General features: G+C 35.4%; 2 protein-coding genes across 5 annotated transcripts; one reads left to right on the top strand and one right to left on the bottom strand.

Moving 5' to 3' along the window:
• Positions 1 to 6,195: 6,195 nt before the first annotated feature.
• On the top strand, positions 6,196 to 8,990 carry NF-YB11 (nuclear factor Y, subunit B11). 2 transcript variants are annotated; one of them, XM_039044669.2, is made up of 4 exons: positions 6,196 to 6,581; positions 6,790 to 6,908; positions 8,392 to 8,599; positions 8,692 to 8,990. In XM_039044669.2, exons 1-3 carry the CDS (start codon positions 6,409 to 6,411, stop codon positions 8,571 to 8,573), a joined length of 474 nt encoding a protein of 157 aa, XP_038900597.2. In that variant the 5' UTR covers positions 6,196 to 6,408; the 3' UTR covers positions 8,574 to 8,599; positions 8,692 to 8,990. The 2 variants fall into 2 exon arrangements, with proteins under 2 accessions (XP_038900597.2, XP_038900596.2); XM_039044668.2 differs by having other exon boundaries at positions 8,392 to 8,990.
• A 2,216-nt stretch (positions 8,991 to 11,206) lies between these two features.
• Positions 11,207 to 17,246, bottom strand: LOC120089345 (RNA-binding (RRM/RBD/RNP motifs) family protein). Of its 3 annotated transcripts, none has more exons than XM_039046778.2 (10): positions 17,083 to 17,228; positions 15,539 to 15,552; positions 14,457 to 14,941; positions 14,264 to 14,380; positions 13,935 to 14,075; positions 13,593 to 13,766; positions 12,851 to 13,058; positions 12,579 to 12,751; positions 11,980 to 12,065; positions 11,207 to 11,660 (listed from the first exon to the last, which is right to left on the bottom strand). In XM_039046778.2, the coding sequence occupies exons 3-10, from the start codon at positions 14,910 to 14,912 to the stop codon at positions 11,477 to 11,479; spliced, it is 1,539 nt and encodes a 512-aa protein (XP_038902706.1). In that variant the 5' UTR covers positions 14,913 to 14,941; positions 15,539 to 15,552; positions 17,083 to 17,228; the 3' UTR covers positions 11,207 to 11,476. The 3 variants fall into 3 exon arrangements, with proteins under 3 accessions (XP_038902706.1, XP_038902707.1, XP_038902708.1); XM_039046779.2 differs by having other exon boundaries at positions 15,521 to 15,552; positions 17,083 to 17,207; XM_039046780.2 differs by lacking the exon at positions 15,539 to 15,552 and having other exon boundaries at positions 17,083 to 17,246.
• Between the last annotated feature and the right edge of the window lie 1,306 nt (positions 17,247 to 18,552).

Genomic DNA, 18,552 nt, shown 5'->3' with positions numbered 1-18,552 from the left:
TCATCTTCAAAGTTCAAGATCGAAATCCGTTTCACTTTATCTTCAAGTTTAGTATGGATGGCTTTGCTTCATCTTCAAAAAATGGTATTGTTGGTTTCGCTTCACTTGCTCAAGTGTGGAGGCTTCAATGACATATCTTCAAAATCAAGTGCAGAGGATTCACCGATGCTTCATCAAGCTCAAGTATGGACAATTCGCTGATGCTTCATCAAACTTATATTTGAAGAGTTCACCAATGCTTCATCAAGCTCAAGTACAGAGAATTCGTCGATGCTTCATCAAACTTGTATTCAAAGAGTTCACTGATGCTTCATCAAGCTCCAGTATGAAGAATTGTCGATGCTTTATCAAACTTATATTCGAAGAGTTCGTCGATTCTTCATCAAACTTAAATGCAAAGGATTCATTGATCTTTTATCTAGCTCAAGTGTGAAGGATTCGTCGATGCGTCATCAAGCTTATGTCTGAATATTTGTTGATGTTTTATCAAACTTATTTTCCAAGAGTTCATCGATGTTTCAGCAAGCTCAAGTTCAGAGGATTTGTCAATGCTTCTTCAATTTCTAGTGCAAAGGATTTGCCAATGCTACATCATACTTAAGATTGAAGGCTTCATGATGTCAAGTCAGATGCTCAAGTCATGATGTTAGGTTTGATGTGGAAGGCGCCAAGCCAAGTCTGATGCAGAAGGCGCAAAGCCATGTCACCATGTTGCCCCATATAACTATGATCTAACTTATTTGCAGGCCAAAACTACTCAACATTAACGGTCAAGTTCACTTCAAGACGTAGGGAAGATTGTATGCTTCAAGCTTCAAAACTCTTCAATCGTTTACTTGAATGTAGCTCAATCGTGTAGACGAAGCTCCAAAGAACTAGACGATAGTTTAATTATGTAAACAATATTAAGAAGCACTAGACGATAGTTGTGAGGAACTAAACGATCATATAAACGACAGCTGAGGAACTAGACGATCATATAGACGATGCAATGCTGAGCTAAACGATCGTGTAAACGATGTAAGAGGAACTAAACGATCAAGTAGTTTCTCAGCTATCATTTATACGATCGTTTAGTTCTTCACAACTATCGACTACATGATCGTCTAGTGCTTCTTAATATCATTTACATAATTGAACTATCGTCTAGTTCTTTGGAGCTTCGTCTACACGATTGAGTTGCATTCAGGTAAATGATTGAAGAGTTTTGAAGCTTGAAGCATACAATCTTCCCTAAGTCTTGAAGTGGACTTGACTGTTAATGTTGAGTAGTTTTGGCTTGCAAACAAGTAGATCATAGTTATCTGTGGCAACAAGTGGTATCAGAGCTCGGAAAACAACTCAAGACAGATCCAAGATTTGAATTCTTGCATACTTCGAATCAGATAAGTCAATCTTAAAGTTCAAGAATGGATATAACCAGGTATGAAATCGAGAAGTTTGATGGAAAGACAGACTTTGAACTATGAAAAGCAAAGATCAAGGCAGTTTTGGGACAGCAGAAGACACTTCTGGCCATCACAGACTCAGCAAAATACCCTGAAACATTCACAGATGCAGAGAAAGAGACAATAGAGATAAATGCTTATGGAATTATTGTCTTGAATGTTATAGATAGTGTTTTAAGGTAGACAGTTGACCAGCCTACTGCTTATGATCTCTGGAACAAATTGAACGAGATTTATCTCAACAAAGACTTGCCTAATAAAGCTTTCTTGAAGGAAATATTTTTCACATACAATATGGATGCTACAAAATCCCTCACTAATAATTTGAATGAATTCAAGAGACTGACATCAGAATTTAGATCAATAGGAGACAACATTGGGGAAGAAAATGAAGCATTTATCTTACTTAACTCTCTACCAGAATCATTTAAAGATGTCAAAACATCTATGATTTATGGTAGAGAAAGAATCACTACAGAAGCAATAATTTCAGCAATAAGAGTTAGAGAACTAAAGTTACAAATGAGTAAGAAAGAACAGTAAGGAGGAGAAGGTTTGTTTTCAAAAGGGAAAACAAAGAATAATGGAAAGGGAAAGTAGAATGGTGGTGACAAGTCTAAGATCAAGTGTCATTTTTGCCACAAATTTGGACACATGAAGAAAGATTGTTATGCCTTGAAGAGGAAGTTAAACCAATAGAACAAAGGAGGAAAATGGACAGAGGCTGTTGTAGGGGAATATTCCATTGTGTATTCAGATGCCTTGGCAGCAACTGAAGAGTGTGAAGAGCAAAATTCTATAGAGACTCAAGATTGGGTGATAGATTCTGGCTGTTGAGTCCATATGACACCATTTAAAGGGTGGTTTTATACCTACACGAAGTAGGATGGAGGGCTGATCTACATGGGAAATAACAATAGCTACAGGGCTGTTGGAATTGGGTCTGTATCTTTGAAGATGCAAGATGGTCCAGTGAAGTTGATTAGGAATGTGAGGCATGTTCCTACATTAAAGAGAAATCTCTTATCAATGGGCATGTTTGACTCCATTGGTTGTGAATACAGAGGAGTTGGAGGTACATTTGAGATAATTAAAGACTCAAAAGTAGTGTGGGTAGCAACCAAAGCTAATGGCTTGTATGTCATTAAAGATGTGCAAATGGCACATTCAGCCTTGATGGCTACTGATGAAGAACCCACAGAAGATGAGCTATGACGTGTGAAAGGGCTACAAGTTCTCTCAAAATAAGGGATGCTTCCTAAAGGTATTGGAGACAACTTGAAGTTTTATGAACATTACATCCTTGGCAAGACAAAAAGGCAAGGCTACCCTAAAGGACAACATACTTCCAAATAGATACTTGAATATGTACATTCTGACCTATGGGAGCCAACATACTCTTCTTCACTAAGTGGAGCAAGGTACTTTCTTTTTTTTGTTGACGACTATTCAAGGAAGAGTTGGGTTTATTTTATAAAAACCAAAGATGAAGTGTTTGGGAGATTCAAAGAATGGAAAACCTTTATTGAAAAGCAAACCTCTAAACATATTAAACACTTGAGAACTGACAATGGTTTAAAGTTTTGTGGAGAAGAGTTCAACTTGTTTTGCAGGAAAAAGTTGTGAGGCATAGAACAGTGAGGTATACACCTCAACAAAATAGAGATGTTGAAAGATTGAACAGAATAGTGCTTGAAAGAGTGAGATGTCAGCTATCCAATGCTCTTTTGCCTGAGAAATATTGGGTTGAGGCAGTTTCTTACACGATCTAGATTATAAATAAGTGTCCACATCAGTCCACTGAGCTGAAAACTCAAGAAGGAAGGTGGACAGGAAAGCCTCCCAAGCTAGAACACTTGAAGGTGTTTGGGTGTGTAGGGTATGTGCATCAAAGCCAAGGTAAGTTGAAACCAAAGGCTGTCAAATGCATGGTTCTAGGCTTTACACCTGGAGTAAAAGGTTATAAACTATGGCATCCTATTGAGAAAAGATATGTTAATAGTAGAGATGTTGTGTTCAGAGAAAATGAGATGTTTATGATGTCCGAGCAACAATCTACATCTATGTCCAAGAACAGTAGCACAGGATTTGAGGTGGAGCCTCAAAATGATCAAGAAGTTTCTTCTTCTTCTCAGAATCTAGACACTGAAGGTGATGACACTACTGAGACTAGTGAAATTGTGTCAAGTGAACAAGTAGAGACATATAGATTTACAAAATTATTCCTTAGCAAGAGATAGAATTAGGAGAACCATTGTGCCCTCTGCAAGATACCTAGAATCAGACTTTACTAATGTTACTTTAAGTGCTGGCAATTCATTAAGCAACAATGAACCCACTAGTTTTGAGGAAGCAACAAACAACCCTGATGCTAAACAGTGGATTGAGGCAATGAATGATGAAATAAGGTCTCTCAACCTAAATGATACCTGGAAGCTAGTACCTTTGCCTAAAGGGTACAAACCTATTTCATGTAAGTAGATTTAAAAATTCAAAGAAGAAATTCAGGGGTACAAAAGTCTAGATTCAAGGCAAGACTAGTTGCAAAGGGGTTCACAAAAAGGAAGGAATTGATTACACAGAGGTCTTTTCTCCTGTGGTGAAACACACATCCAGTAGGCTACTTCTCTCCTTAGTTGTTCAAAAGGACTTAGAGTTAGACCAATTGGATGGGAAGACAGCTTTCTTACATGGATTGTTGAATGAAACTATCTACATGAAGCAACCTCAAGGGTATATGAAGAAAGGAGAAGAAGACTTGGTGTGTCTACTAAATAAGTTAATCTATGGGCTCAAGCAGTCACCAAGGTGTTGGTATGACAGATTTGATGAAGTGATATCTAAAATGGGATTCAAGAGAAGTTCCTATGATTGGTGTGTGTATGCAAACTCTAAAAACTTCAAGGATCCAGTTTATATACTCCTTCATGTAGATGATATGTTGCTGGCTGGAAGTTCCAAAGAAGAGTTGGGGCAAGTCAATATGCTTTTAAAGAAAGAGTTTGACATAAAATTTTGTAAGCCCAAACCTATGATATGGAAACTTTGTTACACGTACATAACACACAAGTTCAATGTATATTAAAGTGAATCAGAAACAAAAGTACATACCTGGAAAGCAAGTACGAATCCATTTATACAGTAATGTGAGGCATGGTGATTATTTTTTGCTTTCTTTGAATCATATGCCTCATTCTTCGTGTGCATGATAGTCTTCATGCTATTTAATGTATGTCAATAAAAGAGAGAAGACCAGTCGTAATGTACGAAGACTTCGTGGTCATCGACAATCCCAAATATATTCATATCGAACTGGGTTTTTTGTCTTTTCCAATCATCACCGTTTCAATAAACAATGCCAATGCAACCTTGATAGCATCTTCGTCATTAGTAAAATTGAAGTTCTTGAATGCGGTCTCCACATCCTTGCAAGAACTATCCTTTCCATTTGAGCCCTTCGGTCCAAGAATGAGTTCTCGCAACCTTTCACCGCTTGTTTCTCTTTCTACTGTTTCCTTGGTCGACCACAATCCAGTTATCAAGTTAAAATCTTCTTGGAAGAATGTTACCTTCTTTCTTAGAATGTTGAATGATATAACGTATGGGTTCGCATCTATTACCTCCCTTAACAGAAATTAGTGCAAAAGTTGTCCATTAAACGATATCTATATCCAACAGTAGACCAAAGGTTGTTTTCCTATACAGTCTCATCTGTTCTTCTGTCAATTTATTCTTAATCATGGGGGCAATTTTGTGGACTTGGCAAGCGACTGTAGCAAGGAAATATTTCTCGAGAAGGACGACCATCTTACCAATCTGACAATCGTGTACATTACAAAAAAATGTAAACGATCATCTAGAAAATATAAACGATCGTTTACAAAACCTAAACGATCGCATAACAAAAACTAAACGATTGCATCGCATAACAAATATCTAAACGATCGCACAATATAAACCTAAATGATCACACAATAAATATCTAAACGATCGTGTACCAGTTAGTTAAATGATCGCACGATATGAACCTAAACGATCACACAATATAAACCTAAACGATTACACAATAAATATCTAAATGATCGTGTAACAGTTAGCTAAACGATCGCACGATATAAACCTAAACGATCACACAATAAATATCTAAACAATCACTTAATATTCTCTATTCGATCGTTTAGTAATCTTTATCTGATTGCTTAGTAATATCTAAACGCTCGCTCAATATTCTCTAAACACTCGCTTAGTATTCTCTATCCAATTGCTTAGTATTCTATCAACGATCGATTACAAACAAATACGCGATTATACCCTAAAAGATAGTCAAATCTCGAATATCAACATGCATTCTTCAAGGAGAAGAGTCTCATACCTTTCAAATCACGATGACGGTGGCAAGTGCGTAGAGACGGTTGGCGAGAAACCTGCAAGGAGTTCTCAGCTGAAGTTCAAAGAGAAAACAAGAGCAAATTTGAGAGAAAATTCTTCGAAGAGAAATGCTTGATAAGGAAATGAAGGGATCTATCGTTGTAAAGTATTCGTAGAGGCACGCAAACAGTCTAAGGGCTTTTTAAAACTGGGGATAATTTTAGAATTTCGCATGGGCAAAAGGTTAGTGGTAGAAAAGTTTTTAAGAAGATATCATTGGTAGAAAAGTTTGTTGTCTTTGGATCATTTTGTAAATTTTTCCCCCATTTTCGCCACAAGCACTTGCATCTAAAACAACATCCAATAGAGCGCGGACGACATGTCGTCTTCTTTAAGCTATCGGGTTTACGTAGATAACAGAAGATCAAGAAAAAGGAAAGCCCACAAAAGCGATCGGGCCGCCGTAACCCGGAAACTACCAGAACGATACTAATGGCGGGAAACAGATTCGAGCAGGCCGCTGGCACTTTTTACGCCGAAGAAGAACCATAGAAGAAGAAGAATACACGCATCGTTAAGGGAGTAGAGAAAGATGGAGAAAAAAATAGGTGCCGCCATTGAAGAGCTTCCAAAGACTATAGTTCGCCGAGTGGTCAAAGAGAAGCTCTCTCAGTGCTCTCGGGACCAGGACATCTCCGTCAACAAAGACTCGCTTCTTGCCTTTTGTGAAAGCGCTCGAATCTTCATCCATTACCTCTCCGCTACGTAAGCTCCGCAATCTGCCCTAATGAAATTCTAGCCACTATGATGTTCGAAATTAGGGCTCGTTGTTTCTCTGCTGTGTACCTTTAAAACGAAAGCGAAACAGATTAAAGCGATAAATCTATTGTTGTTATGCCGTTAGCGTTTATGAAAATGTTGTTATGTATTAGTTAATTCTTGCGTTCGTATTAACTGGTAGATTCCTAAGCAGGTCGAATGATATATGCAAGGAATCAAAGAGGCAGACGATTAAGGCGGAAGATGTATTGAAAGCTTTAGAAGATATGGAATTTCCCGAATTGGTTAGGCCTCTTAAGGCCTCCCTCAATGGTGAGTAAGCTTTCCACCGCTGTGTTTACATTTTTTCTAAGAAAAAAAACCATTTCTCATTGGAGCCTGAAATTGCACGCTTAATTGGAGAACTATGTTCTGATAGTTTTCATTTGCTAGACATTGTTCAAAAGGATGGTATAAAACTTCTCTTCGACCTGCTTTATAGTTGCGCAATAGTTAAACACGTGAATCTTATTAGCAATGAAGTTTTCTGTGTACCCGTATTTTACTATGTTAATGGTAGCATGATCTAGTCTTTATGCGCTTGCGTGATTTCCCTGCCTAAAATGCCTTGTATTGCTAGACGTTCAATCTCTACTTTAGATGAATTTCAGTGAGCACATCAGTAGTGTGAGATATTGCACGGTTAAATGAAGCCATATGCAAAGAGGACGTTAACATTATAAGACCAATCCTCATCAGTTCAAACATACAAGATGAGTGAATTTGGCACTGTGATAGGAATAACTAATAAGGACAGACGTTTTTCAATGTGAAAAGTGGATAGCAAATGAATATTCAATGTAAGTCTGAATGACTCTGCCGTTAGTTTCTGTAGTTGAATTACGAATGTAATATAAGAAGGCTGCATGAAATTCATCTCAATTCCCTTACTTAGTTTTACTTGATTGAAATTCGATTCTGAGAGAGCTGGAGTAGAGCTCAAAGAACTCATGCATGCATTTTATTGAAGGATTGTATGATTTTATTAGCTTGAATAAGCTCCTACAAAATTAATCCTCAAGTGCATATGAATCCTTGGAAGTTTTGGTTTGATGTCATTTTATTTACTTGGATCCACAAATGCTATTGAGAAATTGAGTTTTGTAAGCTTTGCTATATAGCGATGAGTAAGAGTTGGGGATTTACTTTCTGGATTTCTTTTAGAAGTACGTACTTAGAGAAAGTGAGCAAGAATTTCTGTTTGATGGGGTGTAAAACGAGGTCTTGTTTATTGAATTCATGAATAGTGGTATTTCACAACCTACTTAAACTATTTCTAATTTCATTTGTAGTTGGATATATGAGGATTGATATTGAGTCTGATCACACTTTACATTCTTTGATGGAGAGATGCTTTCTTAATGCATATGTAGAAAAATTCATAAATTCTTAATCCTGCAATACAAGTTCAATGTGTGGATACTTTTGTTATTCGTTCCCTTGATTTGCATTGTGTTGTCATTGTTGCTTGCTTTATTATTAGGTGAGAGAGGGTAATTGGTCATGTGATAGTATGTCTTATAATGTCAAAGCTATTTCATTTGAAATCTGAACGATTGCTGTGCTTGTTTAATGGAAAAGAAATGTGATATTAAATTGTATGCAGAAAGCAATATTAATCTCCATCGGCTGTGATTTTCTATCTCATGGTCGCCAAATTCATGTTCATACTTATCTAAGATTAGTATTAAGATAAGCTAGCTGAACCTTTATAATGATTTTATTCATTATGCAACCTTTACTTGGCTGAACATAGAATTCAGACGCAAGAATGCCGGAAAGAAGGCAGCTGCATCCAGAGAAAAAGAAGTGAAAAAGAAGAGGAAGATAGAAGAGCCAACAGTTGAAGGTACAGATGGAGAAAGCGTAGATGGGGTTGGAAATGATGATAATGACGAAGACGGAAACGAAGATGAAAATGGCGCTAGTGATGACTGAGAAACATGATCTGTTTCACTAATAAGGTACTCAAAATGAGGTTATTCTACCACACTTGTACGTTGTTTACTTTCAAAATACAAAGAACTGATTTTGCGATGGTTTACAAATCTTCTAGAAAGGAAGATTTATTTAGGTTGTATATTGTGAAGGGCAGCTGCACCTTTTAGCAAGTTCTGTATCTATTTGTCGACATGGTAGTCAGAGAGTTCCCCCCAAGACCTTGTTAGTTCATTTGCTTACTGCATTTCTTTTTGTTATGTTGTCAAGCAAAGACATTAAGGACATTTCTCTATCCTTCTTTTGTTCATTACTTGAAATCCAGAAAATGTTTAGTACGCATGCTATTGTGAACTTGCGGATCATGGAATTTTTCTATTTCACCGACGGAATGAGATATTAACATTTTGATTTTAATCTTTGTTGTTTTATTGGGTAGTTACATATGTAATAATAGGTTAAATTGTCAAAATAATCCGAAGTATGGAGTTGATTTTGATTTAAAGTTTGAGATTGTTCTCTTTTCGTGTTTATCACAAAATTCAGTCTGAAACTTAATGTACGAACAAATTTGGGATTATGGTATAAATCATATCTGTTGTCGTCTTTCCTCCTTTCAGTTCCAATTTATTTTTCTTTTTCACAATTTCAACTTTATGCCCTCAATGACAAGCATTTGTTTAGATTTTTCACTTGAAGCAATCCATACGTATAAAAACTTTTTCATTCATGAAGTTAACCAAAAAAAAAAAAATCCAATTTAGTTTCAAAAGTTAGTTAACACTTTTCATAGTCGAAACGGATCATTTCAATAATTACCTTCAATAATATTATCTCAGTTGATTAAAATTAATTTTGAAAGTTATCTTATTACATGCATATAATTAAATATATTTAGCTTTACCTGTCCAAGGTGTTAGGATTGATGTCATAAATCGTATTCTCGTAGTTTGTAAATATTGTACAAATCAATTGTTATTAATAAAATAATTGTAATTTTATAAGTATTTACTCAATCTAATAAAATGAAATCCTAAGTTATTTTATATAATTTAAACATGTATGTAAAGACATACAGATGGATCATATTTAAATGATAAAACGGTCTATAGTAGATGGATCCTGATAACACTACGGATACAGCCTATTTTGTAGACTGTTTTGTAGATCCTGATCATTCATGTGGAGACATGTGAGTTGAGGTATTCTATACAAAGAGTTTGTATAAGACCGGATCACGAAATGACTATTCTCTTTATGTAACGCCATTAATAGTAGACTTACATTTCACCGAGATGACCATAGGTGACAACCTGAATTCTGAGTGAGTTGTGAAGAGCCTATGAAGGCGGTCTTTTGATTTACATGGATGAGAGTGGTTAGATCCCTGACTCAATATGCCTACTATTCTGGAAATTCGTCTGATTGACAACTATACTTATATTTTGTGAAAGATCATCGCATTGTTGACTGGTTATATCCAATTGACACATAAATATTTATATAGTGCGAAGAGTGCCGTTGTCAGTCTTTATTGGAGTGTCCAACAATTAATGGATATTGAATAATTTAATTAAAAGTTTAATTAATTATTCAAGTACCATTTGAGCTTCAAACTACAAATTCATGAGGTCCACTCCGTAGCTCAACATGGATTTAATAAGAATCAATTTTGGATTAATTTAAATTGCTCAAATTAATTGAGAAAATTAATTATATGTAATATAATCAATTTAGTTTAATTTAATAATATATAATTACTATAATATATTTGATATATTAGTATAAAATTTATTTGAGAGAATAAATATTTGAATATAATTCAAATATTAATTATATGAATTTGATTCATATAATTAAATTTAATATAAATGAGATTTATATTAAATGCCATTAATGAGATAATTAAAACTATAAATTATATGTTATACATAGTATGTATATATATATATATTCATATTAAATTTAAAAAAATTAATTTTAATTTTGAAATAAAGAGAGGAAATGATTTCCCTCTTCTTAATTCTCTCTCAACTCTCATGTAGTGAAGTAGAAGGATGATTTTCTTCAAAGTTCCTTCTTTATAAAGCTCTCTATGATCTCTACAAAATTTCTCTGCTAAATCTCTCCACTCCTCTTCCTTCCACTCTCCAAAAGTTACGAAGCCCACAAATGGTGGGCGTAACAATTTGAAAATCAATTTTGATCGTAACTGTTTTAGAAAAAGAATCATGTGAAAAAAAAATCTTCAAAGGTATAAATTTCTTGAAACTCTCTAATTTCCTTTTCTATTGTTATGTTGTGACATGCCGTAAATTTTCTTTTTCTATATAATTTTATGACTGTAATTTACATTCTGTTTAAAATTAAAATTGGAATCTATCCTCACGTTTCTGCTTCAGAGGTTCCTTCACAAGAAACATCTGAGACAATAAATAGAATAGTGAACTCCAAAAAGTTAGCCCATTGAAACAATAGGAAGAATTATTGATATCTCTTTAATAGTAGAACCCACGAACTTCTTCCATCAAGTTAACTCCAGGCTCGTTAGGCCAAACGCCCCGCCCTTTTCTCAGTTCAACGTAGCTTTTTTTTTAGCACCGATGGGATTATTACCACGTAAGCCAAACTCATTTTCAAATTTGATATCATTTTACCACAGAATAAACGTATTTCTGGTCTAAAAGTGGGATGGAAAAAGAACAAAACCAAAGGCAAAACACATTAATTAATTTGAACTGTAACCTAAGTATTGATAAAAACTAACAAACACATTACAAACCCATAAATTAGCTAGCTCCACTTTATCAATACTGAAGAAGAATCTATCATCACGATGTTAGGTGGAGGGAGGGGGGCCTCCGGCTGAAACCTTCCTGTTCGTTCACATTCAACGTCAAGAACTAATATGGGCGATACCTGCGACCATGGCCTCCATGGCCACCATGGCCACCGTCATGTGAATGTCTCCCCCTACTAGAACTGCCGCCACTCTTACTGCCACTTCCGCCACCACCACCACCTCCACCGCCACCACCACTTCTTGGATGTGGTGGAGGAGTAAGCATTTGTGATCCTGGTTGTTGCCTGCAAGGAGATATAGAGCTTTCGGCATAAGCCATCAGGCAGAAGCTAAACTATTAGATGCAGCAATTTACTCTAAAGATATGGATGGTAGATAGCCTCAACTAGAGAAATGAAGTGGACAGAAGCTTCAAAAGAAAACGGCAAAACTTCATAAGAGGACTTCTTTTAATAGGATTTATATCATTCCATTTCAAGCCAAACCTATACTTACAAAAAAAAATCCCAGGAGTAAAACAAATAAAAGAATATTCCACTACAATCAGATTATTATACAGGTATAATATAGGTAGAAAGTGAAGAAAAAGATGTATGAGCTTACAAGACATAGCCAATCCGTCCATCAGGTAGCAACATTGGCATCATTGCCATGCCAGCAGGAGTTGGTCCTCTTCCATATATCAAAGGCTGCAGCTCAAATGCAATTCAATCAGATTTTTCATTTCTAATTCTAAAAGTAAAAGGTGCTTTAAATCATACGTCCAAGGCACAGAAGTAAATGCAACAGCCAAATCAGTCTAATTTAAGCTGAGGATAAGTTACCAAGTCGATTAATAGTCATCAGGTTGAGGTATTTTTTATTTCCAAATCTCTTACGGAAGAGGGGGAAAAAAATCTCTAAAGCCAACGAATTAAAAGGAAGCCACAAAATTCAGTTGGAACAATCTAAAGAACATCAATTGGTTTCTCCCAATGAACTAGAAGGACAAAATCCAGTGCCGTATTGTATCCTTGCATTAGCAAGTAACATTCACAAAACGACTGATTTCTTATAAGCTCCTCCAAATTATAAATATACTCTTTGCCAACTAGCCACTTCTCTAGACGAAGGGAAGGAGATGACTAGGTTGATCTTATCAAGACGTCAGCATACCAATTCAGAACCCATGAAGAAGACAAACAAATGCACAAACATTTTACCTGACCAAAACCAGAAGCACCATATCCTGCATTTACACCACCATAAGCACCGCCAACAAAACCATATCCAACACGAGGTGGATAGTTAGGAAGCAATCCAGACTTCTGGCTATTCGATCCTCCAGACTTCTGATCCGCCTGTGGCTTTGCAAGAGAACACTCCAAAACTTGACCTAATATATAAGCATAAAAAAATGGATATCAAAGACCAGCCTCACTTTGGTGATGGGAAAAATGAAAAATTTTAGAAGAGCTTCTGGAGAAATGATCACCATCCAATTCATATTTTTCAGTATTTTTTAAAGCCTTCATAGCACTGGACCTTTCTGAAAAATGCACAAAACCAATTCTATTCTTCTCTTGTCCAGACTTTGCAGGAGGTAAAACCACTTTTGTAATTTTCCCATGATGGTCAAATAGCTTTTTCAACTGCTCCTGTGTTACATTCTTTGGCAGATTCTTGACATAAACAGCCTTCACCTGTTTTAATAAAAAAGATAGGAAAAAATCTATTATTGAGAACAGACCACTCAAAGATAAAGTCTGAAGTTAAATATAACAAAACTTAACAAGGCCCATCTTCAGTCAATAATCAACTAAAGGCCATAGATAGAAAAACCAACTTTAAGGTGCAAAGGGAGGGGCCATCTTCAGTCAATAATCAACTAAAGGCCATAGATAGAAAAACAAACTATAAGGTGCAAAGGACTAGTTATGACATGTCACACAAATTTTACATTAGTTTTTTTGTTTATCAGGGAAAAAAATTGAGACAACTACCTTAATGACCCTAATTAGTTGTTAGATCAGAAAATCTATATAAAATGAAATTATTAAGTTGACCATTTGGCTTTTGTTTGTCGATAAATTTACATATATAGATAAGAGTTGTCACAAATAATGAAATCCTGAACAAATATACGTGTATTTGATAGTTCATACTCATTAGGAGTTTATAAATAATTACATGAAATTCATTTGCTACTATTTTACATGAAATTCCTCAAGCAATACCTGTGAAGCAGCAGATGAATCGGCATTTTTAGGGTCTGCCCAGCTAACAGTTGGAGCATTATCATCTAGCTTAAATTTTGGGTTCATCATCTTCTGCCTTGAGTACTCAGCACATGAATGATTATAATAGTCAATAAAAGCAAAACCCCTGTTATTGCTAGTATTCTTCATATCCTGCAACCAAAAATTGTGCAACATCAAATTAAGAAACTGGACGGTAGTTTATGTACGACAATCTTATTAAGTCTTTGGAAAGAGAAGAGTAGTACAATAATTATGGAACAAGAACATAATGTAGTACGGATGTAGGAAGATCGAACATGAAAATCATGTCATGCTAACCTTTACTAGTTCCACAGCAGTAACTCCAGGTCCAATGTCTGTCACGACCTTCCTAAGATCTTCCTCACCCCAGCTCCTGGGAACATTACCGATGAACAACCGGTGCTTTGCTTGAGATGATGAACATTTAATCTTCTTACCCTATGTCACATGCATAAGCACAAAGAAACAGGTGATAAATATACCAAAAAATGATAATGGGAAGAAAAGGCACGAGAGATTCCAAAAAAATCAAAGGATTTACAATATTTCAACATTAGCTTCCCACTTTGCACTTAATCTATCAACTTATTGATGTGCGGACTACAAACAGAAGTAAAAAAGAAAACCTTGAATTCAGTGTTATTCAGCTCATCGATTGCTTTAGAAGCCAACTCTACACTTCTGTAGGTAACAAATGCAAAACCCTTATTCTCATTTGATTCTTTACTTCTCATAATGCGAACCTGCTTGAAACAAAATGCTATTATTCCCTGTGAAAAGCCCATAATCTGGATATAGAATAAATATAACCGAGCTTACCTCTGTAACTTCTCCTATGGATTCACAAAAACTCCTCAAATCCTCTTCAGAAGAATCTTGAGGAATACCACCAACATATACTTCAGAACCATGAGGAGGTAGGGCGAGAAGCTCAGCATGTTTTTTCTTTTCATCCTCATCATTACTTATTTCATTTTGGGCATTAATTCCATTCTCGTTAGTTCCATCATCCTCCACTTCTTCAACATCTTCTTCCTCACCTTCCTCCTCTTCCTCCTCCTCTTCCTCCTCCTCCTCAACTTCTTCTATTTCTTCCACCTCCTCCTCCTCTTCTACTTCTTCGTACTCAACATCTTCTTCCATTACCTCCTCGGGATCATTATCAACTTCAAGATCTACCCTCTCATCAGAGTCACCTGGCTTTTCAGGTTCATTCTGCTTTTCAGGTTCAACTGGTCTAGCAGTAGATGAAGCATTTCCCTTTCCCCTTGGCATCTTATTTAATTAAACAAGCTTGCAAGTAACTGTGAAGGAGGCACAGAGGCCAGAAGAATTCATGGGGAGATATTAAAAAATTACTGAGAGGAGGAAACAAAAAGAAAGGCCAAATGGAGAAGAAAAATATGAAGCTGAAATGAAAAGTTGTCATGAGAATAGACTCAAGGGGATTGAAATGTGAAAGACTTTTTTTTCTAGAGGGCTAATGTTTATAACACAAGTAGCATGAAAGAGACCGATTAATGAGTCTCTCAGTGACTACAATGAGAATTACGGAGGTGGTGCAAAACAACATAAAGATATGAATGTCTTGAAATCAGAATGATTGCAATACCAAAAAAATTCTTTTGACAAATTAGCTTTCTACATCTTTTTTCAAGGGGTATCATTTTCTGAATATCTCACGAAACTAATGTTAATGACAGCAGAATAAATTATGGAGACAATTGAATGCTTTACTTTAATGCAAGGACATAACCATGCCACACAAAGTAGCATATGAGATCCAATGGAACTATTTTGATACAAAAGGTTTAGACAAAAAAGGAATGAGACTGCTGCTACAAATGGAGAATCAATTTTGTCCATCTCACAAAAACATATACCAGTTCCAAACAACATACCAATCTGTGTACCCCTGCAAAGAATAAAGAAACTATGCTCAGATGAGGGAATCATCGTCCAAGCCATCATAACAATCAGTAAATAACATCAGATACAAAGACTCCTCATTCAGCTTTATCTTACAAGCAACACATAAGTTTCTTTGAAAAACAAACCATCTTACTTGAACAGAGTAAGATGAGTTGGTAAAAACTAAAAAAGATAGAAAATAAGCATGCATCTAAAATCAGTGATCATTTCAGATGAAACAACCTTAAAGTTTTCCAGAAAACACAATTGGAAGCATTTATTCACAATGTTAATTCTCCTCCCAGTTGATTGTCGGCGATTAAAGGGATAGAACGCCTCATGGATTGTCTAGGCATCCAACCTACACAAACCCTCCCTTTTCCTCAATGAAAACTGACCTTCATAAAGAAAAAAGAAACCTATGAATACCCTCCCCCAACGCCTATGAGCAAAGGGTGTGTTGTGCCAATAAAATTTGGGCACTGGACACGCTTAAAATATTTTACATAGACGTTATAACAAATACAATTAAGTTATAACAAACTTTGTGACACAGACTTAGGCCATTTCATAACACAGACTTGCCATGGGTGCATTGTAAACCACGTTGGAATTTGTGTTCCATGGACAGAAATTTGACATCTGCCCAACCATGGGTATAGTTCCTTTTTCCTTCATTTATATGGGAGGGAAAAATGGTATTATACTTTCTCTGTGTTAAAATGCTTATCAGCCAAGGACCCTTTTTTTTTATTTTGAAAATACTTTTTATTAGCCAACGCATGGACGAAAAGGATTCACCCATGGCGAAGTAATTTGCTTGATATGTTTATTTATGGTTTAAAGTACATAGAATCCAGACTTCCCACCCATTACCAATTAAACAAGTTTGGAATACATTAGTTACAAAAATCAAAATATCATGGTTTGAAGAGCTGAAATTACCCAAATTGAGAAAAGAGTCAAAGCCTACAAATGCCAATTTGGAACACTAGTGTCTTACATCTAACATACAATATATTGTATCAAACCTCATGAAGACAGGCAGATTACCACCTACCGTCTGATACAATCTCTACTTGAAAAGTTAAATTTTCAAAGTCTCAGATATGAAACAGTTGGATACTAATCCAAGCTAAAGCCCCAGTAATTCCTCGGATGATTTTCTTTCGCTTCTCCTAAGAGTATGGCAAGAGCATTCTTATAAAAACTGATTTTGAGTTTCAAAATCCTTTGATAAAATAAAACCCATTCTCCATTGAATTGTAACCCCAAATTTAACATTACTTGAATAAGTATTCCAATAATATTCCACCCGACTAGGTTCCATAAAATGCAGGGTATAGAACAGAAAGGTGCAGGTTGTGACTTCAAACAACGCGAACCGCAGAAAAAGACGGCGAGTTGCAAATGAAAATGTAAACAAAAGAAGAAAGAAAGAAAGAAAGAAAGAAAACAGTAGCGCATGAGAAGAGTAGACAAAAAGATAGATTGAAGAAAGACATAAACGATGAAATAAGGAGCAAGAGAGTACCAAAGATGCTCTCTGTGAAAATTTAGCGAAACTACTTAGAGAAGTCTGCCGAAATTGAGAGCTTGAAATGAAGAATCGTAGAAAATATGAGGAACGAACCCTAGACTCCTTCTTCAATGGAGATTTTGGGGCTCCATGCTATTGAGGGATAGGCCATTAACCCCCACCCACTACTCAAATTACGAATTCCCCCTCCTATCAGGTCTCTATTTACGAATTTTGCCCTTGGATCATGATAAATAAACATTTTAAATAACTCCACTTTAATTTTGATTCTTAATTTATGTCATGGTCAAATTGACCATGGGTAGCTGTTAATTGATCATCACACTACGTGCGGAATTCAAACGTTAATACCCACTTATTTGTAAAAGGAAAAAACATATAAGTTATAATTACTACAAAATTGAATATTTCAATTGTTGAACTAAAAAAGATATGTTATAATCAAATAATTAAGAAATTTTCTAATTGAGTGTAATTGCCGATAAAATACAAACTATCATCTTCAAGTTGGTTTATCCTTCTACTTTAATTATGGTTTGTTAATTCACCTATTAATTCTTTTTTTTTAATGTAAAGATCGTCACAATTCCTTAGTTTTAATTAAAAAGCTGCACAAAATAAGTTTAACACTAATGTACTAATTTTGTAAAAATTCATAAATTTAAAATAGTAATAAATTATATTTTTCTATTAAATTTTATAAATTCATATTGTACATCGTTTTATAATTCATTAAATGCATAGGAGATAACTTTTTTATGGTATTAAGGATGATACTTTATTAAAGGGTTAAAGTTCTTACACTTTTTAAGTACATGGTCACCATTGCAACACTTAGTTAAGTTTGAAGTATTTTTCATCCATGTTAATTTTTCTATCTTACAAATATATCAAATTGTAATAATGAAAAGGGACCCACAATCCGTGGTGTTGTAGTTTAATCTTGATCTAATGTGGATTGTGCATCATTTAGATGAAGAAAATGTTAACATTAGCTATATTATGTTGCCATTTCTTTGAAATGATGTTCTACTTCTTCCAGGTAAGATAGTAAAGAAATGGCAACAGGGATGGCAGCAAGATGTGCTTCAGAAGTTTACAAACGTTGATAAGGTACTTGGTGAGAAGGGAAAAGCTGCAGAAAATTTTTAAATAAAAAATCCTGTTGAAGTTTCTTGATCTTTTTATTTCACAAAGAGAATGTAATAGCCTGTTTGGAATAACTTTCTAAATGTTGTTTAGCATATTAGAAGTTATGTTCCTATTTGCTTTTCTTCAGTTTTCTTTGGCACCTACGGTAGAAATCATACGTATTTGGCCCGATTGAGATTTTAAATCCTTGAGAAATCCCTTTTTTAGTACCCTTTGGAGCTGTCGTAACTTGGGTTCATCATGCTATACTTCGCGGAGAAGGAAAAACAAGCCGTTTATGCTTTAGTATCTATGGATCTAGTATTCATAGGC

The sequence above is a fragment of the Benincasa hispida genome, chromosome 10 (assembly GCF_027475165.1).
Source record: "Benincasa hispida cultivar pf3 chromosome 10, pf3_genome.v1.1, whole genome shotgun sequence".
Lineage (NCBI taxonomy): Eukaryota > Viridiplantae > Streptophyta > Magnoliopsida > Cucurbitales > Cucurbitaceae > Benincasa > Benincasa hispida.
This window is presented reverse-complemented; position numbering and strand designations above follow the sequence as displayed.

Excerpts from the sequence above, each read along its gene's own strand:
- LOC120089345 (XM_039046780.2), bottom strand. The coding sequence starts at position 14,912 with ATGCCAAGGGGAAAGGGAAATGCTTCATCTACTGCTAGACCAGTTGAA. Across the intron at positions 14,381-14,456 it reads CCATAGGAGAAGTTACAGAG|GTTCGCATTATGAGAAGTAA; the intron begins GTAAGCTCGGTT and ends TGTTTCAAGCAG. Across the intron at positions 14,076-14,263 it reads TGAATAACACTGAATTCAAG|GGTAAGAAGATTAAATGTTC; the intron begins GTTTTCTTTTTT and ends CATGTGACATAG.
- NF-YB11 (XM_039044669.2), top strand. The coding sequence starts at position 6,409 with ATGGAGAAAAAAATAGGTGCCGCCATTGAAGAGCTTCCAAAGACTATA. Across the intron at positions 6,582-6,789 it reads ATCCATTACCTCTCCGCTAC|GTCGAATGATATATGCAAGG; the intron begins GTAAGCTCCGCA and ends ATTCCTAAGCAG. Across the intron at positions 6,909-8,391 it reads TCTTAAGGCCTCCCTCAATG|AATTCAGACGCAAGAATGCC; the intron begins GTGAGTAAGCTT and ends GGCTGAACATAG.